This window comes from Chelmon rostratus, chromosome 19 (assembly GCF_017976325.1).
Source record: "Chelmon rostratus isolate fCheRos1 chromosome 19, fCheRos1.pri, whole genome shotgun sequence".
NCBI lineage: Eukaryota > Metazoa > Chordata > Actinopteri > Chaetodontiformes > Chaetodontidae > Chelmon > Chelmon rostratus.
In genome coordinates, this window is record NC_055676.1 from 17,509,867 (window position 1) to 17,534,635 (window position 24,769).

Sequence of the window (24,769 nt, forward strand, 5' to 3'; positions counted from 1 at the left end):
TAATGTCAGCGCTGCAAAAAAAAAAGTGTTCCGATCTTCTGCTCAAGTAAAAGCAAAACACATAAAACTTTAAAAAACATGATTATAAGTAAAAGCAAGGAACTATTATCAGGAAAATGTACTTGGAGTATCAAAAGTAAAAGTACTCATTTTTACTTAGAGACATATAATTAATAAATCATGTTATCACAACTGATAGTCAAGGTTGATTGATGAAGATTGTAACATTGTACTATTTGGAGGCTTAATCTGAAAAAAATGTATAATATTTTATCATCTGATTGAGTTGAAGCTGGTTAAGTTTTACAAGTTTATATGTTTTGGATGTTACCAAAAGTGCTGCTAAATTGTACTTAAGTACAGCACTTCAGTAAATATACTTATAGTTACTCTCAGCAGTGGAAAAAGTCTCCAGATCCTTACTTAGAAACTAGTAAAAGTCTTGCACAGAAAATGCAACTTAAAGTACATAAAAGCACCTAAGTGTCATGTGTGAAGTGTCTTTAAAGTAAAAGTACTCCACACAAGAAAGTGGCCCCTGAGTGTTATACTGTAATGTTGTTGCATTATTATTGGATATTTATGATGACTTAATGTGTAATTAGCATTTTTCTGCTCTATCTGGTCAAAGTGGAGCTCATCTGAAATATTTTTGGGTAAATCTGAAATGATGCAACATATTTTAATAACTTACCATCTTAATTTGTAAAGTAGCCTCACTGTTCATAGCAGTCAGATAAATGTAGCAATAAAAGCCATGAAGTACAGTATTTCCCTCTGAAAGTGCAACTACCTCTACATTGTACTTATGTGCAGTACTTGAGTAAATGCAGTTATTTTCCACAGTTATTTGTCTCATGGTAATAATTCAACTTTTGGACAGAGAGCTGGGGACTGACTCTTCCTCCTGCAGAGAGAGAGAGAGAGAGAGAGAGAGAGAGAGAGAGAGAGAGAGAGCTTTTATTAGGCCTGAGGAGGAGGGGGGGGGGGGGTGAGGCAGAGGAGTGGGAGGAACTTGTAGAGTTGCCTGCAGAATTCATTGAGAACTCGGAAAGCACCAGGTTAACATCTATGAAGTGAGTCCTCTTGATGATTTTGCGCTCTCTCTCTCTATTTCTCTCTCTCTGCTGGACTTACCTTTCTGGACGGATATTTATTTCAAGCCAACACCTGGACTACCCTAAACCGCGCATCTATGCGAACCCTACGTGGGAGTCAACGACATTTGTGAAGTTGAAGAGGAGGAATGTATCGTTTCTTTGTGAAACTAACATTTCTGATCCCCGCAATCGTCGTCTCACAAGGTAAAATGTCTAAGAAAGTTTGGTGTTGCGAGCGCAGAGCATGACTGAGGGCCGGCGAGGAAACAATCATGAGCTCGGTGAATGATTGATATCTGTGGCCGATTTATTTGATCGGTGCGGGGTGATGTTCAGCAGCCAGTGTGTAGACGCATGAGCTGAAGATCAGAAAGCTGATAAATTCCTGGAAATCTGCTGAAAATGCACGCCGGCTTGTTTTAAGAGCCTCTCTTGGTCGTGGGAATGATTTCACTACAAGTGCAGCAGCCTGCAGACGCTGCGGTGCGCTGGGCTGCGCTGCAGGGTGAAAGTTACTTTCCACAAGTGAACTGTTTTGTCTGCACAGGCAGAACATACTGGCCTAATCAGCCTTTTACTTCCAATCCAGGAGGCTACTTTACAAACAAACTTACTCTGTGGACCAAAGCCCTGTTATTTTAGTGTGTATTTTGTTTGTATTTGCACTTTATTTAACAGGTTTTGCTCAATTAAAGAAACTTGGATGAAGGCATTTCTAAACTTTGAAACTGTTCTGAGAACCGCTTTTTAATAAAATAGGAGATAATGGGAGCTGGTGCGTGTGTAGGGGCAGGGGGACGCGAGGGGGGGGGGGGGGGGGGGGGGGGGGCTAGCTTTTTGTCTACATGTGTGGGAGAGTGTTGTGAGTGCCGGGCGGAGGGTGTGGGGGTGGAGGAGGTGCTGTTCCCGTCTGCCGGTAAACAATGCCCGAGGAGAGTGTTTTATGGCTCGTGCTGGACTCTGATTTCTTTTGTTCCGCATCTGAGCCCCGCAGCTGCTGCGCTTTCCCCGCAAAAGCGTGCGCCTCCCCCCGCCCCCCGCCAAAAGAAAGCCACGCACCACGCGCTCTGGCCTCAGCGGTGTCCACAACAGGCTTCCCAATATCCTCTGCGGACAACTGTGTAACAAATCAATTAAAGATCAGCGTGTGCACGTGCGCGCGTGCATTAAAATGGAATTCCTGTGAATAAAGATGTATTAAAAATCTGAGTGATGCATAATTTCCGACCAGTAATTTCAGATATCCCTAATCCCTGTTAATCCCAGCATCTTCTTTATGGATTTCACATATGCCGCATGCATTGTTGCATGTATGCATGCAGCACGTATATGCTGAATGCACTGTTGGATCAAGGATGTGTTTTAATGCTTTTCACGTGCTCCACAGGTCTAAAATGCTCCCTACCCACTGAATCATGCCTGAATGGAGGAAGGTGTGAAGCCACATCTAATGGAAATGGAGAATGCAAGTAAGTAACAGGAAGACTGAAAAGCACATCATGTGATGCACCAGATGTTGTGCTGCAGACCACCACCACGCATTAGCATTTCCTGTTATTGTTGTGTGTGGTGAGCATGTCATTTATTCGGGTGTTTTGGAATTTGTGCAGCCATAGAAGTGCAGTGTAGTGTAATTTTTGGTACTTGAAAGTGTTTTTTGGTTGTAAAGAAAAGGGGCCACATATTCCCTCTTTCATTCCAGCCTTTGAGCGGGCCCTGTGCCCAGCAACCAGAGGCCCTTGAGTTTCTTCTGGGCTGGTGTGCTCCTGTGCCCCTCCAGGAGCCACATTGCTCTGTGAGGCAGCACACATTCCCTAAAAGAGAAAAGGGTTTAAGAAGTGAAGGAATAAAAAGAGTGTGGTTCCAGAGAGGTGAGAGAGGGGTAGCATGACAAAAGCCCACCCCCCCACCATCAGTAGGCCCGTTAATGAATGCAAGAACCCTTCACCAGCAAAGTGAGAGGACGCGTCCAGTCCTAAATCTTGTTTTTCTGCCCTTTCATGGGCGACAGCTGGGGCTCGCCCGCCGCCCGTCACCCATTGTCCTGTAGTCAGAATAATGCTGTGTGACTAATCTGAGTGGGGCTTCCCATCATGCCACAGCCACCCCAAAGACCACAACACACACCAAACCCCTGCCATAACCCCCCCTTCCAGCCTAACCCCCTCCAAAAGGCTTGTCTCCTGCTTTCTGAATGGATAACCCCCACCCCCCTCCACCTTCACTCCACCCCCCATCTTACCCGCTTATGATCTCCATTAGAAAGCCAGATGGCTGTGAAATGTAATTGGATTGGATGTCAAGAGAGTGAGATTAATTGGAATAAAGTGCAGAAATTTGAAGGCAAACAAGTGGGAACGGGCAGAGAGGCAGATTGTGGGCTATTTGTTTAGGCTATGGATTGATGTTAATAGTTTGTGGGTGAGACACTTAATATGCAAACATATTCCCTTAATCTGACCTACATGGAAATCTGTGAGTTTGCAGATTCACCATGTTCTTGTGCAACAAGACAAAAGGTGAGGTGAACAGAAGATCTTTAGCTTTTACTCACGCACACCCCTGAGGGGAGGCAGAGGAGGTTTGGGTCTTGAATTCAGAACATTTTTAATGTTGTGGCATCATTTTTATCCATCTGTAAAGAAGCTCCGGGGTGGCCTGGTTTGCCCTCAGGGCATGTGGTCGTGGCAGGCACTTTTCTGGCCTGCAGAGACAAGGGGGAGCTGTTGAAGAGCCCATGCTGCTAGCCCAGGGCCACCAATTCACGATATCTAATCTGCACACTCCACACACACACAGACCTTCACACAGACCCCCGCACGTGTGCTCACACTTGCACACAGCGACTCTCCCTCCGCCCTCCTCCTCCTCCACAAAGCTGTTATTGTGGTCTCCATCTCTGCTCGGTCCAATTAAAAACAGACAGGATAAGAGCATCACTTCACCCACCCGCGCTCTCTCTTCCTCTTTGCTTGTCCTCCCATTAATCATTCATCCCTGCCAAGCGAAGCAGCCATCAGTCACGGAGTGGACTGGAAGATTCATCATCAGTGCTCGGGGGTCAGAGTGTAGCGTCTATACAGGGGTGGGGGCTGTCCAATAATGGTCCAACTTCGGTTTTTATCAGCACTGTTTGAATTTTGTGGCACATTGACTGGCAAGTTCAGTTTGGAAATGTGTGGTGAGATGTGTGGAAAGTCCAGTAGGGGAAACTGTTTTGCGCACTGGTTTATAAGAAGAAGAGGCTGTCACTGTGCGACCGGGGGAAAGCAATGCCCCAAATTCATGAGCTTACCTTGTGCAGAGTGAGTGTGAAAAGTTGAAATGTTCAAGTGTTTTAAACCCACACTTGCAGCTCTTGTAGTTGCCAGTGAGTCGTGCTGTGGTTCGTGCAGCTGTGTGTAAGCGTGTGGTGGCACAGATTTGAGTGGTAAGGTAGATTTAAATCCTCTTTCAGTGCAGTTCCCACGAGTGGGAGAACAGAGAGTGAAATCACATGTTGGCGTAGAGAACAAGGTTAGGCTTGGTGTAAACTGTGATAATCAGATGTCTTATGGATGGGTTTAGTGAGATTAAGGCAAAATTGGTTCTCCACTGACTCTTCCTGCAGAAAGGATGTTTTCTGTCCCTCCTGGTTCTAAAATTAGTCACCCTTGATTTAAATCTTTTCAATGCGGATCATCCCTAAAACAGGAACTGGCTTGTGTCCTGTTTGTTTACTTGCTGTATATTTATCTCTCTGAGGTTGATGGGGCTCAACTTTTGTTCTGAGGTAGGCCTCTTATTACCTGGAGACTATCTGCCCTAAAGTCAGGAAACAGGAACAATAGAAAAGATGAAGTGAAGAAAAAGGGGTTTAAAGTCTTCAGGCTGTCCAGCAAACTTCATTTTAGGAATTTAAAGGCTCACATACACAGTCACACACACAAAAAGCACTGGCATAGACCAGACAGCAGGCCAGATGACCTGGCCTATCAGGGCACGTGAGGGGAAAACACAGTATCAACCAATTTAACATGTTCTACCTTTTAATCTGCCATTTTCTATACCTTGAAATTAATACAGAACAATTATTTGCAATTTAACACATTTAAACATGTGACTTAAAAGTTACTTAACCACATCACATTGTGAATTCCACTGGATTGAATTCTAGGCTAGACTAGCTAGCTAGTCTGGAAATTACAGAGATGTTTGTTAATCAGCACTGAGTTTCGCTGCAGCTGTGTTTTCTGTTTCTTTGAAGTTTTACTTTCATACAAACAGAGAGCTTTTTAATCCTTCGAACTTGGATGGGGAGAAGAAAATTTCACAGACATCAACTTATTGTTCCACTTTCTTCTTGCATGAGCAAGTATATGATTCATTTTGGGATTGCTGTGCTTTGCATATTTACTCGACAGAGGCTTCAGTTCGGGGGAAATCAGAATCTTGTCTCGGCCAAAGTGTACTTCAGCTTGTGGTGGTGGGCCTGTAGACTCACGGAAACAACAACAAGCCACTGTAAAGGGGAAGCACTCGGTCATAGTTCTGTGAAGTAAGAGGTTATCTGAAGGTCTGGTGCTTCCTGTTTCTCATGGCGCTGTAGGCAGCTTAAAAACGTGTAAGGGCACAGTGTTGTATGAGTCAAATTTAGTTTCCATTCGTGAGACAGTGATGAGGGCATAGTAAGGTTGAGAGGTTGTTGCCCTCGACCCTGCATGACTGACTGACTGTTGATGCTGCTTCACTGAAATAGACACTGTTTTGGTGTGAGGTGAATGTTAATAATAAACTCAGGAAACATCTCGACTGTCTCGCTACGTGTCTCAAATACTGCAAGACGTGTGACAGAAAAAGACTCGAGACAGAAAATTGACTGAAAGCCTGCAGTGGTTGGTGCGATTGGACCTCTGTGACCTTGCACAGAGCTGTCTGGTATTGCATATTGATGATAAAATGTCTCACACGTAAAGGCCGTCTAGAGCGAGCCCAGCACCACTAAAAAGATGTTCCACTCCGCCTCAAGGAATGCCACTCTTCATTTGTCCTCCTCTAGGATTACAGAGCGGGCTTCTGTTAAGGCTCAACTCCATGTGGGCTTAAGCGAATCAGTAGTATACAAGTTCATCACTGGGTCAAGGGTTCCTGCTGGTGTTGGGCTTTTATTGGGGTTTAAGCTTTAAGGCCGCCACTCCCCTGGTTGGGCCCATTCCCCAGATGCCAGGGCTCCTCCGATACAGCAGTGAACGAGGTTGGTGGGGCACTGTGTTTAAACTTCATGTTGATTTTGAGTTTTAGTCTTACGAATTTTGGAACAACCTCAAAAAGCTACTATGGAGAAAAACGTGATACTCAGACAAATGTTTCCCGGTACTTAGTGTCAACGGGGGCCCCAGAGTGGACTAGGCAGTGATCAGGATCCTGTGAGTCTGGAGATCCTCAGAGCGGGACGATCAAAGCTGTGCCGTCGGAGCAAAGAGATAAGAGGCTATTTGGCTGTAGTGGGTGCTGAAAGTTCACATGCACAGCACAGGCTGTCAAATGTAGAAGCAGTAACTCTTCTGCAGGTCAGTGTTGCACTACATAAGCAATGGGGTAAACAGGTTAGATGCATACGTGTGTGCTTGGCTCTCTATCTGTGTTTTAAACACATGCATGAGAGGAAACGCTGTCGGTTAGGACAGTTAGTTCGCCCTCATTATCCTGAATATCACTGTATAACAAACTGGTGTGTCTGTTATGAGAAGCAAGAAAGATGTTATGCACCGACCTGATTCGTGGTAACCTGAGTAGCAGACTCCAGGCTGCATGTACTTCAGCAGATGAGCTGTCACTGATAACCATCTTTAGAAGTGGAGTGGCAGGCAGGTGTTTTGTCCTTGCCTGACTGTGAGGTGGGATGTCTCCTGAAATCAAGCCGCCGCCAGTAGAACAAGGTGTATCGCTCCCTCACGCACAGATGCTGATGAAGTTACGACCCTGGTGTGTGTTAACTGCTATTTTGTGCGTGAAAGCGATCTTGCAACAGGTGCTCAGTCCTTGTCACTGTGACTGACCCTCGTAAATCTTCTCACTCCTTGACAGGAAATAGCTTAATAACTATCAAAATGATCTCTTGACACTTCCTCTGTCACTCTGTTACTTGTGGAAACTATTTTATTCCACTAAGCCAAGACAATATATGAAATTCACACTACAAATTAAGTAACTTTATGCTGTTAGAAAAGAGATTGAGAGAGGAGATACTTTCACAGGATTAATAAGAATTCATTCACTTTTTTGTACATATGGCTATTACGCATGCTTTTATTTACAGTGCTCACCTCCTACTGCAGTATCAAACCCACTGATCTTACTAAAGTGCAGCTTAATTGTTGTGGTGGGAGTTCAGAGCCTTCCAGACCCAATGCATTTCTCATTGTCTCTAGCAGAACCTTACTGTTCAGTCCTTGGTCTTACTAACAGATGTGGTCAGACCCTGGCTAATGATTAGACAAATCCAATTGAGCATCAGCTAAATGAGGAGGAAAGGGCAGAAACAAAAAGCCACCTAAGGAGAAAACTGGTCATGTAGTACTTTCACAAACAACACAAAAAGAAAAACCAAAGGGATAAAACTCATACTCACACCCGATTACTGTATGCCAACCTCAACCATTTGCATAACATTTTCCACAGCGGTGGCATTTCCAGTGCACAGTAGGGCTGGTTTTGTGTCGGAGGATAAAGTCACCCCAGAGTGGCAGATGGTAGATCGGGCCCAGTGGGGAGAGAGGAGAGTGGGGAGAGAAGGCAAAGAGGCCGTCCCACAGTCACAAAAGTGTTCGGGGTCAGAGGTCGGGGAAGCATCTGCTCCGGCCTGAGGGGACATTGCATCGCTGGGAGAGACCTGTTGCCGTGGTGTGTGCTGCTTAGCTTTTCAGCATGTGGGTGGATCTTTATCTCAGACTGGGCTGACTTCAGGACAAAGAGGATCTATTACAGTTAGTTAGTGTGGGAGGACACACACACGAGTGCAGAAACACACACACACACACCATTAAGAACATCTGTTTCGGGAAACTGTGGAGTGAGGATTTTACACCAAAACAGTGGTCGCTGATTATTCAGTGTGTTTTCATGGTGAAGTGAAATGGGAAGCTGAAGAACTTCAAAGCCATCCCAAATGCTTTTACAATCGTCTGCCAATTGCAACTGTCTGGGCCTCCTGTGGGGCACATGGGACTGTTAAAAACTCATTGATTGGTCTCACCTAACTAAGTCAACAAGGGGGTTTTCAGCAGCTCAATGTGACATAAGGGAAAAGCTGTAAAAAGCAAACTGCTGAGAGTTATAAATGTCCACACTGGAGAGAGGCGAGAAAACAGAGCAGTGAAGCAGAGACAGGGAGAGGACAAGAGGTAAAGGAGAGCCTAAAAGGAAATTAAATGAGGAACAGGTAAAGAGGAGAGGAATTAGGAATGTGTGCGGTGGTTGACGGGGGGTGAAGAGACAGAAGTTGCAACAGCTGACTTCACATGGGTTCTTTATGTCCCTGGAGGAGAGGTTGGCTTGTCAGCACCCCCATCTGACAAGGGGACAGAGGGGAGGGAGGGGGAGGGATAAGGGGGGAGGAGGAGGAGGAGTCCAGTCCAACAGCTGCCTTCATTAACATGCGCACCTGCTCCCTGTGGAGATACTCAGAGGCCAACAGATGCCGTCCCTCACGCATAAACACTCACACTCAATGCGCAACTACACACTCTCACACAAGCCCCGATTCAAACATAAACACTTAATTTGCTGACTTAAAATGCTCCTGCCTGCGACAGATAGGAAATCAAAACCAGACAATTCATCTTAAAAGTTTTTTTGGTTAAAAACTACTCTATGCTGCAAAAGGGGAGGCCAGTCCTCTTCTTTGTCAAGCGTCTGTCTTGGGTTTCTATGTCTTCAGTCCTCATAATCAGCCCGTTTGAGCTATGTGACTGTAGCAGCATCCATCTTTAGTCTGGATGGCAGGGAAGCACCCAGGGGCTTAGGGCCTGAATGCAGCGCTTCATATAGGACATCCAGAGCCGGCACAGTCCCCTTGATCTCCACAGTCATTCAGTATGAGTGCGGACAGCGTGGGGGCGAAAGGTAGACAGGAACGGCTAGACTATGTTGTGGCGTCTGTTTTCTCGGCAGAATGTGTTTTCAAGGTTCTGAGGGAGTCTAATCCAGAGAGACACACTAGAACAACATGCTGTCCCCGTCCCGCTGCAGTGGGACTTTCCTGGGCGGCAAACCCTCCAGTGCGCCCTCCTCCCACCCTCCCCTTTTTCCCCTTTTGTTTGGATTATTGTTCCCATGATTTAAACCAAAAATAACCTTGTGTTCTGATCATCTCTACTTCCCTTTTTCGCTCCCAGGTGTCCCAGTGACTACGTAGGCAATCGGTGCCAGTATCCAAGTCCCTGCAGCCCTTCGCCCTGCCGCAACGGTGGCGAATGCCGAGCTGTTTCCCATGGCAACACGTTCGATTTCAGCTGCGTGTGCCGCCTGGGTTTCACCGACCGGCTATGTCTGACCCCCACCAACCACGCCTGCATGAGCTCCCCCTGTCGCAATGGAGGAACTTGTGATCTCATTACCCTCACCGCCTACCGCTGCCGCTGCCCGCCTGGGTGGTCAGGTATGAAGATAAACCTTCACTTCTCTCGTCACTCATTTTGCCACAAACCACCATGATTAATCTCTGTTATTGTTTCGTTTTCAAGGTAAAACCTGCCAACTCGCCAACCCATGTGCATCCAATCCATGTGCGAACGGTGGCCAGTGCTCAGCTTTCGATTCCACCTACATCTGCACCTGTCCGCCCGCCTTCCACGGGCAGACCTGCAAGCAAGACGTCAACGAGTGTGCCCAGACTCCCTCTCCTTGTCTCAACGGTGGCGTGTGCGTGAACGAGGTGGGCTCATACCACTGCCGCTGTCCTCAAGAGTACACTGGCCAACACTGCGAGACCCCCTACACGCCATGCAGCCCCTCGCCATGCCAAAACGGAGGCACCTGCGTCCAGAAGGGAGACACCACCTATGACTGCACCTGCCTGCCAGGTAACACACAAACGTATATCTACACATAAATAAGCAAACAACATTGTTTGGATATGGAACTGCATGGCGAGTGCAGCAACTAAACACACACGCTTGTTTTCCTATTACATCAGTTGACCTAAAAACCAGTCTGTTGTTGTAGTAAAATCTGACAGAGTGGAATGAGTAATCTAAGGCTACCCCCCTCACATACCTCCCTGCCAGCCTCCACTGGCAGGATGCAGTCACACAGACGTTTCCTTCTGATAATCACCAGCGAGACCCCACAACACCAGGGATAACCGTATAGATATACACACCCAATCATGAGGTCACTCACACACACAGAAATATCTTGTTTTTCTGCTAAATACAGCCGCTCTGTTTGGCATCTTTACTCTCCTGGCACCCAAAGCCGTTGCAGTGTTGTGTAAAACGTTGGTTAATGTTGGGCAATTGTGGCTACTGCTGTCAGAGGCAAGGCTGCAGCTGCGAAGGAACTTTTCCTCCCCAAGTCGCACAAAGCACATTTCTCCAAAAGGTTCAATATTTGCTCATTATTTAAGCTCGTAGCCGGCTGTGTCATTGTCTGATCGAGCACTTATGGCCACCACAGAGCAGGTTATTTAGATATGCAGATGAATGAGGGATATCGCGGGCTTGTGTGTTAAAGTTTAACCCATGCTGTGTGCCTCCCGTGGGTGTCCGTGCTGGAATGCAGCTTGATAGCGAAGCTGCACGGGCACCTGTGGAGCTGCGGGTTGATAGTTAATCAGACTGTCGTGGCTGTAAAACTCCCACTCGAACCTTTGATGTCTGAGGGCGAGACAAGTTGCGGTGTCATCTGCAGGGCATTGAAACAGTCTGCCACGAGTAGACAGCTTATCTGTCCCTTAAGTGCACAGCGATAACGAGAGGAAGAAAGGATGTGATTATTAACTAAAAGCAAATGTTGCGAGATCTTTTTCTGTGTCTTTGTTACGCCCCACCTTTTCACATCTTGTCTTCTTCTTGTCCCGTTCTCTCGCTGCTCATCAGGCTTCACAGGTCAGCACTGTGAGCATAACATCGATGACTGTCCAGGCCACAGCTGCCAGAATGGTGGTGTGTGTGTGGATGGTGTGAACACCTACAACTGCCAGTGCCCACCTCATTACACAGGTGACCTTTTGTTAAGAGAATAGCCACTGACCTTTTGTTGCCTACCAAGAAAACATTTTTAAACTTCCCCTCACACCATGCTCATGCCCCCTTTTTTCTTTACAAACTCTTTCAGGTCAGTACTGCACTGAAAATGTGGACGAGTGTGAGTTGATGCCCAACGCATGCCAGAACGGAGGAACGTGCCACGACACTCACGGCAGCTACCACTGCGTGTGCGTCAACGGGTGGACGGGCGACGACTGCAGTGAGAACATCGATGACTGCGCCAGTGCAGCTTGTTACCATGGGGCCACCTGCCACGATCGCGTGGCCTCCTTCTTCTGCGAGTGTCCTCACGGGCGCACGGGTAAGGCTCTCAGCGGCTGCTGCAGACACACTGCACACACAGATTATGATCTTAAGGAAGTGATTGAATGTGATGATACAGTCTGATGAACATTTGTGGTGCTCACAGGTTTGCTGTGCCACCTTGACGACGCCTGCATCAGCAATCCATGTCAAAAGGGTTCCAACTGTGACACCAACCCAGTCAATGGCAAGGCAATCTGCACCTGTCCCCCAGGTTATACAGGGTCAGCCTGCAACCTGGACATTGATGAGTGCTCCCTCGGTAAGTCAGCAGTTTCTTTCTTCACCAGTTATTATGTACAAATTACTGCATATGTCTGACATCTTATATCTTAAATGCTGTAGGTGCCAACCCTTGTGAACATGGTGGCCGTTGCCTCAACACGAAAGGCTCTTTCCAGTGTAAATGTCTCCAAGGATATGAGGGACCCCGTTGTGAGATGGACGTCAATGAATGCATGTCTAACCCTTGCCATAATGATGCCACCTGCTTGGACCAGATCGGAGGGTTCCACTGCATCTGTATGCCAGGTAACAGCATTGGTTTATATTGCATGGAGAGGGAAAAGGAGAAAATTAAATGCATGAACGTTATGAACCTTTTTGAACCCTGGGACAATGACTAGGGTAAGAAAGGAAACATGGGTGGACTAATATCTCTTTTATCCCCGTGCCTCTGTGGGATTTCAGGATATGAGGGTGTGTTCTGCCACATCAACACAGATGAGTGTGCCAGCCAACCCTGTCTCAACAATGGCAAGTGCATCGACAAGATCAACTCCTTCCACTGCGAGTGCCCCAAAGGTGAGAAAAGATCACAGAATATGAAAGAGTTAATGGAGTGAACGGAATAGGTTCTTGGATCCTTTGATTCTCTTTTAACCATTTCTTGGTCAGACAATGGGAGCGCAGAGGAGGCTATAAAAAAGTGGATCATTAATTTAGTTGTCAATGAGTATAGCACACCAAACATGGTCCACAGATTGAATGTAAATGTTTTACTTCTGCTCATAGTGTCACTGAAGGGTTTATGAGTGAACGGGACAGAGAAGATCGGGTTGCAGACACATTAGCATATTTGGCGGGCATGAGAGTTTGTGTTAGAGCTTAGCGCCAAAATTAGGGGCAGGGATTGGTTTATGGCTGGTAAGCTGGAGGCCATTGTGTTGTGGTTTGAAAGAAAGATTTCTCTGCACAGTAAGAGCCGAGGAAGGGGGGTGGAGGCGGAAGGAGTGTTGTGGAATGGTTCGTTAGGACTTTCAGTGTCCTGCAGACCTACTTCAGATGCAAATTAGCTTTTCTTTCATCCATTTTTGCATTATGCACACTGTAGCCATGAAAGACAGACTGTAACGAGCTACATTATTTTTTGAAATTTCACATATTTGAAGAAAAATCAGAAGAAAATTTTAATTCTGTACTTTGCTCAATTCATGTGCAGGTTTTTCAGGGAGTCTGTGTCAGGTGGATATTGATGAGTGTGCCAGCACCCCCTGCAAGAATGGAGCTAAGTGTACCGATGGTCCCAACAAGTACACCTGTGAATGTGCTGAAGGTAAACCAACTGTTTTTTTCTCAATTTTCCTGCCAAATTCTTTTTTTTTTCTAATTTCTCTCTTAATGAAAATTTCCATTATTCTATTAAATGCTTTTTTTTTTTCCTGTCCAGGTTACACAGGGCAGCACTGTGAGACTGACATCAACGAGTGCTACTCTGACCCCTGCCACTATGGCACCTGCAAGGACGGCCTAGCCTCCTTCACCTGCTACTGCCGCCCTGGCTACACTGGCCGACTGTGTGAGACCAACATCAATGAGTGTCTAAGCCAGCCCTGCAGGAATGGTGGCACTTGTCAGGACAGGGAGAACACATATATTTGTGCCTGCCCCAAAGGCACTGCAGGTGAGACATTGCAATAACGTTCAACTCTGTCAGATTCTTCCATTTTAAATGTTGAGATTTTCCTCATATCCTCGTCTTACACGTGTTCCAATCTACAGGTTTCAATTGTGAGGTGAACCTGGATGACTGTAAGAGCAAACCATGCGACTACGGGAGGTGCATCGACAAAATCAACGGCTACGAGTGTGCATGCGAGCCCGGCTACACAGGTGAGCACTGGGTGGAGTGTACAGGTGCAGGGGGGTGTTCCCCTGAGCTTTGGGAGGGGCAGGTAGGACAGGTGGCTGGTGGGTCCACTACTGCAGAACAATGGTGTCAGATTGCCTGTGTGGGATGGGGGTGGGGGGAAGAGAAAAGAACACAGTCCCCAACCTGATACACACACACACACACTCAAACACACACACACACAATGCGCTAACTTTGTTTGCCATTTGAAAGGGTTGTGATGTTGAGCCTGGAAAGAGTCTGTAAGGCGATACTTTAAAAGGAAAACAGCTTGGCCTTTAATCGCATAGCTGATGTTCACTAGCGTGTAACTGCACAACAAATCCCACAAATATCTCAGATTGATGTGTTTCCCCCCTCATTCACTTCACATGTCCACCTGTAACGTACTAGTAACTTAATTGACAAAACCTTATCCCAACAAGCCGACCGCTCTTGTGTTCCTCCCTTTCATGACCCAACAGAGCCGGTTCTGACTGGTAGTGGCTGTGTGATTATGCTAGAAAGGGGGCAGGGAGGAACAAGTGTGTCTGTGCCGGCTTCTGTGCATCCCTCCTCCTCTTCCTCCCCTCCATCTTTTTGTGCTGACGGGGTGAGTGTGGAGGGCACGGCGGGACTGAGACACAGAGGGACAGAGGACTATTGTAACTGAAGATCAGGCAGTTGGGCCCTCCCCTCCTGATTGATGAAGAGCAGAGGAGGAGGGAGCCGGGTAGGGGATCAGAGGGGGGTTTAATTGTTACTCGGCTGTGTGTGAAATGGGTCTGGCCTTCTGTCCCTGTAAACAGCCCTGGGTGAGGTTGGTCCTTCCTGGATGGGGGGTGGTGTGTGTGTGTGTGTGTGAATAGGCAGAGTAGCTACAGCACACCCCCCTCTCTCCTGGCAGCACCTCCCCCTCTCAGATCCAGCTGAAACCCTCCTTCTGCCTATTCAACAGGGCCTCATTCAATCAATGGAGGAGAAGCAAAGGGGCCTCCAGGGGCCGCCAGGCTAGGCACACATTGGAGCTGCTACAGCTTCTGCCTGTTGAATGTTTAGGGAGTCTTTAGTGTTAGCTCTCCCTATTGTCCAAAAGCCACACAGTACACCTCAGCAAGCAGCTTATATAGGCTCAAACAATACCCCACCAGAGAGCAAAGTGTCCAGCTGTGGGGCATTCATGATGACCACTGTCGCTATTTATCACGTCACATCTTTCAATATATGCTGCATTGTCCTAAAATCACACAATCTATCATTGTCTTTCAGGATCAATGTGTAACATCAACATCGACGAGTGTGCCATCAACCCCTGTCACAACGGGGGCACGTGCGTTGATGGCATCAACAGCTTTACCTGCCTGTGTCCAGAGGGCTACAACGATGCCACCTGTTTGTCTCAGGTGGATGAGTGTGGCAGCAACCCCTGCATCCATGGCCGGTGCCAGGACCTCATCAATGGGTGAGCATAGATGCAGTTTTAAGATGAATGAAAAACCCACTCAACAAAAATTTAAAAACACCACTGACCTGACATTTTCTTTGCACCGAAGCTACAAATGTACCTGCGACTCCGGCTGGAGCGGCCCAAACTGTGACATCAATAACAACGAGTGTGAGTCCAACCCTTGCATGAACGGGGGAACCTGCAAGGATATGACCAGCGGATACCACTGCACATGCAGAGCTGGCTTCACTGGTCAGTTACAACCCTTGTGACTTCTCATCACTCCCTTCCTTTTTTTTTGCCCAATGAGAGTGAGTGTGTGCTCTGTTAGTCTAAACCTAACCCAGGTGTGTTCTCTAATCCCACCACTGTAGGACCTAACTGCCAAACTAACATCAACGAGTGTGCCTCCAACCCCTGCCTCAACCAGGGCACCTGCATCGACGATGTGGCCGGATACAAGTGCAACTGCTTGCTGCCCTACACTGGTACGAAACGTAGCTGCTGCTTCTTCACGCAAAGGATCTGCTACTACCTGGGTTGTTTAATTTAGTTAGCTGCTGACTCAGCTGTTTGTACAGGTTTGAAAATATAAAGATAGTCTTCCGCTTTCCACACAGAAGGCTTATCCAGCTCTGTCTCCTATTATTATAGAAAACATTAGCCAATAAGCACTAACAGGGATGTCTGTTTTTGGCATCTCTGTGTGGAAAGATCTGCCTGTCTGCTTTGCAGGGATAACAGTATGTGTGTGTGTTTTGGAATAACATGCCACAGCGGCTAATATAAGGGGAGAACTGGAGCCTGTTCCAGGCCCTATTCCCACTTCCTGTTTCCTGTCTGTGATAGCACAATAGCAGGAAACAGGAAGGCCCTTCCTGTTTGGCTAAGTCGTCATGGAAATGGATAAGGAAGTGGGATGTAAACTGGGATTTATGTCACTCTTAAAAATGAAATCTTTATCAGGAGTCTGGAAACATATGGAAATGTAATATTGATTTTATGACTTGATGTTTGATTTTGAACTCTAAAGCAGTTGCTCCATATTGCCCGTTCAATGCAAACACTGATGTTTTCTATCCTCTGCCACCAGGTGAAAACTGTGAGACTCTGCTGGCGCCCTGCAGCCCCAGACCCTGTAAAAATGGTGGAGTATGTAAGGAGTCTGAAGACTACCAGAGCTTCTCTTGCATCTGCCCTGAAGGATGGCAAGGTATCCATTCATTCATTCCTGTTTCACCTGGTCATGCCTACCTTTCCGCTGGATAGTGTGATTAACCTTCCTTTAACTATCTTTTGCCTCAAGGTCAAACATGTGAGATTGATATCAATGAGTGTGTGAAGAGCCCATGTCGCAATGGTGCTATTTGCCATAACACTATGGGTGGCTACCAGTGCAAGTGCCAGCCAGGTTACACTGGCCAGAAGTGTGAGACAGACACCGATGACTGCAAACCAAGTAAAGAACAGATTTGTGCCATTGCAAGTTTTCATCTTCACATTTCAAAACATCGCTAGTAAGCAGTGATTTTAATCCTCTCTTCTGTGTTTCAGACCCCTGCAGTAACGGCGGTCTGTGCCGGGATGGCATCAACACTTTCACGTGTACCTGTCTGCCCGGGTTTCGTGGCGGCAGATGTGAGCAGGACATAAACGAGTGTGAGAGTAACCCTTGTAGAAATGGTGCCAACTGCACTGATTGTGTCAACAGCTACACCTGCACCTGCCCGCCTGGCTTCAGTGGCATCAACTGTGAGATCAACACCAACGACTGCACTGACAGGTAGCTCAGCTTGTCAAAATATTGTCTGTACTTATTTAACCATCAAACCTTAAATAAATAATCAGATAATCAAATAAATAATAAATAATCAGCCCAAAGCAAATCTAACAATGTTTTAACTTTTCTTATTGTCTTGTGTTTCCTCAGCTCTTGCTTCAACGGTGGCACCTGTGTGGATGGAATTAATTCATTCACCTGCCTGTGTCTGCCTGGATTCACTGGCAGCTACTGCCAATACGATATCAATGAGTGTGACTCCAAGCCATGCCTCAACGGAGGCACATGTCTTGACAGTTATGGGACGTACAAGTGCACCTGTGCTCATGGCTACACAGGAGTCAATTGTCAGGTAGGGTGAAATCATCATCTTTCAGGCTGAGTTTGGAGGGCTCTGTGGCGGTTTCAGGCTTTTGTTCCATTTATACAGGTCATTAAGTGTTTTCTGTCTTTGTTTTCCTGTTAGAATCTTGTGCGCTGGTGTGATTCTTCCCCCTGTAAAAATGGAGGTTCCTGCTGGCAGCAGGGAGCCTCTTACACCTGCCAGTGTCAGACTGGATGGACTGGTCTCTATTGCGACATCCCCAGTGTGTCTTGTGAGGTCGCAGCCAAACAGCAAGGTGCGATAGCCCGCCAAACATTATTTTCCACCATAGAATATATCCTTTTATATTAAACTTGTTGAATCTACAAGTCCTATGTGTGATTGGTATGTTCTGTTAATGTCGTCTGCTATGATTTCAGGGGTGGAGGTGGCTCACCTGTGCAGGAACTCAGGCCAGTGTCTGGATGCTGGAAACACACATTACTGCCGCTGCCAAGCCGGCTACACTGGGAGTTACTGCCAGGAACAAGTGGACGAGTGCTCACCAAATCCCTGCCAGAATGGAGCCTCCTGTACTGATTATCTGGGAGGCTACAGTTGTGATGTAGGTTGATTTAAATTGGAATTAAATAAATATCATGCAAATCTACAGATATAAATAGGGATTACCGGACAATTAGGAGTTATTGTACAAGATTTTATCATAGAAAATAAATGATTCAATTTATTAGACTAATGATTCTTATAATAATTTTTCTTTTTCTCTGTCAGTGTGTCCCTGGCTACCACGGTGTAAACTGCTCCAAAGAGATCAACGAATGCCAGTCACAGCCCTGTCAGAATGGAGGAACCTGCATCGACCTCATCAACACATACAAGTGCTCCTGTCCCAGAGGAACACAGGGTACATACCTGCATATATTCACAATCCTACTCCAACAAAAATCAAATTTGACAACTATTTAGGACCTCAAAAATCAGGACATGGACATCGTCTAACCCAGGGTTTCTGTCTCCTGTAGGTGTCCACTGTGAGATTAATTTGGATGACTGCACCCCCTCCACTGACCCACTGACCAACGAGCCCAAATGCTTCAACAATGGCAAGTGTGTGGACCGCATTGGAGGCTACCAGTGTGTGTGCCCGCCAGGCTACGTAGGCGAGCGCTGTGAGGGTGATGTCAACGAGTGTTTGTCAGACCCCTGTGACCCCAGAGGGTCCTACAACTGCATCCAGCTCACAAACAGCTACCGCTGCGAATGCCGCACTGGATATACAGGTACTGATGTGCATCTAGCAGCATGTTACAAGACGTCAATGTGCTGGAGTGCGGTGTCTGAATGGTGTATGAGTGTTGACACGAACATTTTGCTTCTGTTCTTCAGGTCAGCGTTGTGACAGGGTGTTTGATGGCTGTAAAGGACGACCCTGCAGGAATGGAGGAACGTGTGCTGTTGCCAGTAACACACCTCATGGTTTCATCTGCAAGTGTCCACCTGTGAGTACAGCTGCATTAGACCACTGCCTCTTTAAAGATGCTTCCACTTTTTTTTCATGTATAGCACAGTCATCATAATCTCTATTTCTGTTCTTGCAGGGCTTCACCGGCTCTTCCTGTGAATATGATTCTCGCTCCTGCGGGAGCCTGAATTGCAGGAATGGAGGTACATGTGTGTCAGGCCACCTGGGCCCACGCTGCCTCTGTCCACCAACCTTTACTGGGCCTGAGTGCCAGACCCCCACAGACAGCCTCTGCATCTCCAACCCCTGCTACAATGGAGGCACTTGCCAGATCACCCCAGATGTGCCTTTCTTCCAGTGCAGCTGCCCCAGCAATTTCAACGGCCTGCTGTGCCACATCCTGGACTATTCCTTTGTTGGAGGTTTTGGCCGGGACATCACCCCACCTCCGGAAGTGGAGGTGAGCTGCGAGATTCCTCAATGTGACGAGTGGGCAGGGAACCATATCTGCGACTCCCTGTGCAACAACCATGCCTGCGGCTGGGATGGAGGAGACTGCTCGCTTAATTTTGATGATCCTTGGCAAAACTGCTCTGCGGCCCTGCAGTGCTGGCGCTACTTCAACGATGGGAAGTGTGATGGCCAGTGCAACAGCCCTGGGTGTCTCTATGATGGCTTTGACTGTCAGGGGCAGGAAGGACAATGCAAGTAAGTCTAGAAAACAAAACAAACATTTTGGTATTTGCCACATGTTTGCATTCTTGCACAAATGCCAATGAGAATACTAACCCAGTCTCCTTTCTTTCTTCCAGCCCACTGTATGACCAGTACTGTAAAGACCACTATGCTGACGGTCACTGTGATCAGGGCTGCAATAACGCAGAATGTGAATGGGACGGCTTGGACTGTGCCAACAACATGCCAGAGAAACTGGCAGACGGGCACTTAGTTCTGGTGGTCCACATTCCCCCAGAACAGCTTAAAAACCATTCTTCAGCTTTCCTCAGAGACCTCAGCAGCGTCCTCCACACCAACGTGGTGTTCCGCCGGGATGCCAAAGGAGAACCAATGATCTTCCCTTACTATGGCAACGAACAGGATCTCGTTAAACACAACGTGCTGAAGCGCTCCGCAGATGGCTGGCCCGAGTGGGCTTCCATGCCAGCCAATGTTTTGGGTCAAGTGAAGGAAAGCGTGTCCGCCATGGTCAACCCTCGGAAACGCAGAGAGCTGGATCCTGTGCAAGTCAAAGGGTAGGTGTAGGGTACAATCATTAGCAAAATATATCTATATATTTTAAGCGACAGAATGATTTCTATTTTGTTTACACAGAAGTGTTGAGTGTCAATGTTTCCACCCATTTCTGCTTGTAGGTCTGTGGTGTACCTGGAGATTGACAACCGTCAGTGCTACCAGCAGTCTACTGAATGCTTCCAGAGTGCCACAGATGTAGCTGCATTCCTTGGAGCACTGGCCTCCAGTGGGAACCTCAATGTTCCCTATATTGAAGCTGTCACCAGTACGTAACTGATCTGCAGCCCTTTCGTATATTTACAGTATATTCAATGTGTTACATTACAAATGGTGACCAAGTTGAAATCCTGTTGACTGTGTTTCCAGGTGTGAGGCCGACTCCGTCCAGTTCAGAGCTCTACCCCATGTATGTTGTTTTCCTGGGCTTGGCTGCTTTGGGTTTCATCTGCCTTGGTGTTCTGGTGTCCCGTAAGCGGCGACGAGAGCACGGCCAGCTCTGGTTTCCTGAGGGTTTCAAAGTGTCAGAGCCCAGCAAAAAGAAACGCAGAGAACCGTTGGGAGAGGATTCTGTAGGACTGAAGTAAGTTGCCTTTGAAAGTGGAACATGAAGGAAGCTGTGCTTTAAAGTCTATTGTTTTCTTAGTCTTGACTGTCAGCAGTGTGTGTCTTTTACATTTTATGTCATGTAACTCGTCTAACCTGCCTCCTCTTTTCAACAGGCCTATGAAAAACTCTGACATAAATCTTATGGATGACAATCAAAATGAATGGGATGATGAAGATCCAGACTGCAGGCGCTTCAGGGTGAGACAAACAATCTCGTCTTCATAAACATATTTAAACCAACTATTCTGCACTGTTTTCATGTGTCCTGCTGATGCTAACGTTGTGATGCCTCTTTCAGTTTGAGGAGCAGGCCATGTTGGACTTGAGTGACCATACTGACCACAGGAAATGGACACAGCAGCATCTGGATGCAGCTGACCTGCGTATTGCATCCATTGCTCCGACCCCTCCTCAGGGAGAGATAGAGAATGACTGCATGGATGTGAATGTCAGAGGACCAGGTGTGTACACTTGTCATTGGGCGACTTATGGAAAAATTAGACAGCATGAAAACCTTAAAAAAGGTTTTAGAATCTTCTATGAACCATGACAGACTCGTGACGGAGAACTCATTATAATACTCTCACTTCCTGTTTCAGATGGTTTCACTCCCCTGATGATCGCCTCCTGCAGCGGTGGAGGTCTGGAGACGGGCAACAGTGAAGAGGAAGAGGATCCCTCAGCAGAAATCATCTCTGACTTCATTTACCAGGGCGCCAACCTTCACAACCAGACTGACCGCACAGGCGAGACTGCCCTCCACCTGGCTGCTCGGTATGCCCGCTCTGACGCTGCCAAACGCCTCTTGGAGTCCAGCGCCGACGCCAACGTTCAGGACAACATGGGCCGCACTCCGCTTCACGCTGCTGTGGCTGCAGATGCACAGGGAGTGTTCCAGGTAACGGCTTCCTCTACAGGGGTCTCATAACTCTCCAGGCTTTGGTTTCTGATAATGTTGTCCAGCAGCTCGAAAGGACTTAACCGAACAAGTCTGTGTCCTTGCAGATCTTAATCCGAAACCGTGCCACTGATCTTGACGCCCGCATGCATGACGGAACAACGCCGCTGATTCTGGCAGCCCGATTGGCGGTTGATGGCATGGTGGAAGAGCTTATCAACTGTCACGCCGATGCTAACGCCACAGATGACTCTGGTAGCTAATGTTTTATCAACCTATCATCTCCACACTCCATACAGATCCTTCAGCGTGCAGGGCTGTTTTCAACCCTCTCCCTTTTCACTCTCTCTGCAGGTAAATCTGCTCTTCACTGGGCTGCGGCTGTAAACAATGTCGAGGCAGCTGTGGTGCTGCTGAAAAATGGTGCCAACAAAGACATGCAAGACAACAAGGTAAGTGAAATGATGTGACTGTGATGGAGGTACTTGACAAGTATTTACCCTGTTACATTCACAGTAGTGTGCCAAGTGCATCAACTGTTTTTTTTGTTTGCTTTTTAGGAAGAGACACCACTCTTCCTTGCAGCCCGTGAAGGCAGCTTCGAGACAGCCAAAGTTCTTCTGGAGCACTTTGCCAATCGTGAGATCACTGACCATCTCGACCAGCTGCCCAGAGACATCGCCCAGGAACGCATGCACCATGACATCGTCCGCCTTCTGGATGAGTACAACGTGGTTAGGAGTCCAGGGCTTCACAGCGGCCCCTTGAGCACCTCCAGTCTCTCGCCACCTCTTTCCTCCCCCAATGACTACCTTAGCAACATCAAGCCCACTGTGTCGGTTAAGAAGGTTCGCAAACTTAGCTCCGGAAAGGGAGGGAAGGATGGGGGCAAAGATAACAGAATGAAGAAGAAAAAGTCGCTGGATGGGAAGGGCAACTTGCTAGACACGTCAGCTGTCCTCTCCCCGGTTGATTCCCTCGAGTCACCGCATGGCTATCTCTCTGACGTAGCCTCTCCTCCCATGACATCCCCCTTCCAGCAGTCCCCACCTATGTCTCTAAATCACCTACAAGGCAATGGGGACCATATGGGCCAGATGAGCATGGGTAAGGATATAGGCTGTATGTCGTTTGATCCTAACCCACCCCGTCTGTCCCACATGCCTGTGTCCAGCCCCAACAGTCAGGGTACGACATCCATAGGTGGCAGCAGAGGGGGCCAGTGTGACTGGGTCACCAGGATGCACCCAGGTGTAGGCCAGCAAGGAAACTTTGCCCAGGCGCCGCCCATGTCCCACAACATGATGGGTGCTCTGCAAGGTGTCAGCACTGCGACACTGTCTCAGATCATGGGCTACCAGAATCTGCAGACCAGCCACCTTGGCTCGTCTGCACACATGATGCAGCAGGCTCACTCGCGGCAGCTCCAGCACCAAAACTCCAATTCCACCACAGCCGGGCAGGCCCTCAGCCAGAGCTTCCCAAACATCGAGCTGAACGGCACTGACATGCAGCAAAACAACGGCTCAGGCCGCTCTATGCCCATCCACACGGTAATGCCCCAGGAGACACAGATCCTCGGCACCCAGTTTCTCACCCCTCCCTCCCAGCACAGCTATTCTGGCCCCATGGACAACACACCAAGCCACCAGCTGCAGGTGCCTGACCATCCGTTTCTAACTCCCTCCCCCGGCTCCCCTGACCAGTGGTCCAGCTCGTCCCCACATTCCAACATGTCTGACTGGTCAGAAGGCATCTCCAGCCCGCCCACAAGTATCCATTCGCAGATGAATCTGATCCCAGACCAGTTTAAGTAGAGACTTCTAAAATGGACAAAAAATGTATAAAGAGAGAAAGTTCATACAGAAAGAGAGTGACAAACCTGTCTCAAGAATGAACATGCTCCTTTTTTTATTTTCAGTTTTTATACTAACGATAAGAACAGTTTTAGTAATTTTGTATTTATTTATGTGCTTTTTTTGACCTGAAATATAAAGAAGATGCTTTTATATTTATGCTTTTTTATGTTTTTTTTTTTTTGTTCTGTTATGTATGGGAAGATTAGAATCCGTTTAAGGGAGTGTATATCAGAAAAAAAAGACTCCTAGATGTGTACACTGGCTATTTATTTGTGTCTTGTGTTGCTATATTCACTGGATTTATTTTAATCTTTTGATGCGTCGGCCTTCAGAAATTTTATTTTTGGGATTTGCGTTGTTATGTCTGTACAGATTTTTTTTCAACTTTTATAGATTATTTTAAAATTTTCAGTATTAATTATATTTTAACCTCCTTTGAATTTTTAAGTGACACAGGTTTTGTTACTGAACTACATTTCTCTACTACAAGTCTTATCACTGAGTCTGTGTTAGATGATGATCAAATATATATACAAAGTGTCACCTTTCATAATGTTGCTTGCTACACTGTCCTCTCTTGGCAAAATGATAAAGAGAGTAACAAAGCAGAGTAAACACAGATCTTGTCATTTACTTTGGGACCTAAAAGCACAGAACAAATATCCCTTATCAGTTGAGAGATGCTTTTCTGAATGAGGAAATGCATCCAAATCAACCTGAGCCTATTTTTTATCTAGTAATTATGTGAGCTGGAGCTGAGTAATTGATTTGTGATCATTTATGATGCACAGACTGTTTCTTCATTTCATATTGTATCCCAAGTCAGTGATTATGGTTACATGTTTAACCTGCTAAGTGTTAAATTGCAGACCTGTTGTAGAAAGTTGAAACGTTACACGGTTTAAAATAGTGCCAGTGTGATTTTTGTTTTTCCTAAGAAAAGCAACATATTTGTGAGATTTCTTCTAAAAAAAGTGTCTTCGAAGTGGAGAGCTTTGTTTGTCAAAGAAATGGGACCTCTGTGTGTTGAACGACATCACCTGCACTTTGTCAAGGAGTGTGGTTTAAGGTGTCTAAATGTCATGTTTTATAAACTAATTCAGAGATAAAGATGTTTTTAAGAAAAGATGTAATTCAAAATCAATGTTCATGCAAAGTTGTAGTTTGCAAAGAAGTATTTCCTGATTAAAAATGTTTTGTAAAAATTGTCTTGATTCAATAAAAGCTGCTGTTAAGCGTTAAGATGTGGCCTCCGTTGCTGTTTTAATGGGATTTTCTGAAATATCGTGGCTGACTGTGTGGTCGGCTCATCTGTTTTCTTCAAATTGAATGCAGCATACAGGCGTGGGTGTCTGGCGCCCTCTAGTGTTGATAC

At 46.8% G+C, this 24,769-nt stretch overlaps 1 protein-coding gene across 1 annotated transcript; it reads left to right on the plus strand.

Annotated features, from left to right (window-relative positions):
- Positions 1-1,063: 1,063 nt before the first annotated feature.
- Positions 1,064-24,617, plus strand: notch1a (notch receptor 1a). Its single transcript, XM_041959668.1, has 34 exons — positions 1,064-1,304; positions 2,488-2,569; positions 9,476-9,738; positions 9,824-10,162; positions 11,180-11,302; positions 11,418-11,651; positions 11,760-11,915; positions 11,999-12,184; positions 12,344-12,457; positions 13,095-13,208; positions 13,323-13,556; positions 13,655-13,765; positions 15,033-15,225; positions 15,317-15,462; positions 15,585-15,698; positions 16,304-16,423; positions 16,517-16,669; positions 16,765-16,993; positions 17,141-17,342; positions 17,457-17,610; positions 17,735-17,919; positions 18,087-18,219; positions 18,338-18,595; positions 18,702-18,814; positions 18,914-19,485; positions 19,590-20,030; positions 20,151-20,296; positions 20,398-20,611; positions 20,751-20,835; positions 20,936-21,098; positions 21,237-21,535; positions 21,643-21,790; positions 21,890-21,987; positions 22,096-24,617. The coding sequence occupies exons 1-34, from the start codon at positions 1,247-1,249 to the stop codon at positions 23,350-23,352; spliced, it is 7,437 nt and encodes a 2,478-aa protein (XP_041815602.1). The 5' UTR covers positions 1,064-1,246; the 3' UTR covers positions 23,353-24,617.
- The last annotated feature ends 152 nt before the right edge of the window (positions 24,618-24,769 follow it).

What these genes read in the sequence shown, in the direction of transcription:
- notch1a (XM_041959668.1), top strand. Translation starts at nt 1,247, where the DNA reads ATGTATCGTTTCTTTGTGAAACTAACATTTCTGATCCCCGCAATCGTC. An exon ending in CACCGATGACTGCAAACCAA is followed by an intron (nt 16,670 to 16,764) that starts GTAAAGAACAGA and finishes TCTGTGTTTCAG; the next exon opens with ACCCCTGCAGTAACGGCGGT. An exon ending in CAGACTGCAGGCGCTTCAGG is followed by an intron (nt 20,836 to 20,935) that starts GTGAGACAAACA and finishes TGCCTCTTTCAG; the next exon opens with TTTGAGGAGCAGGCCATGTT.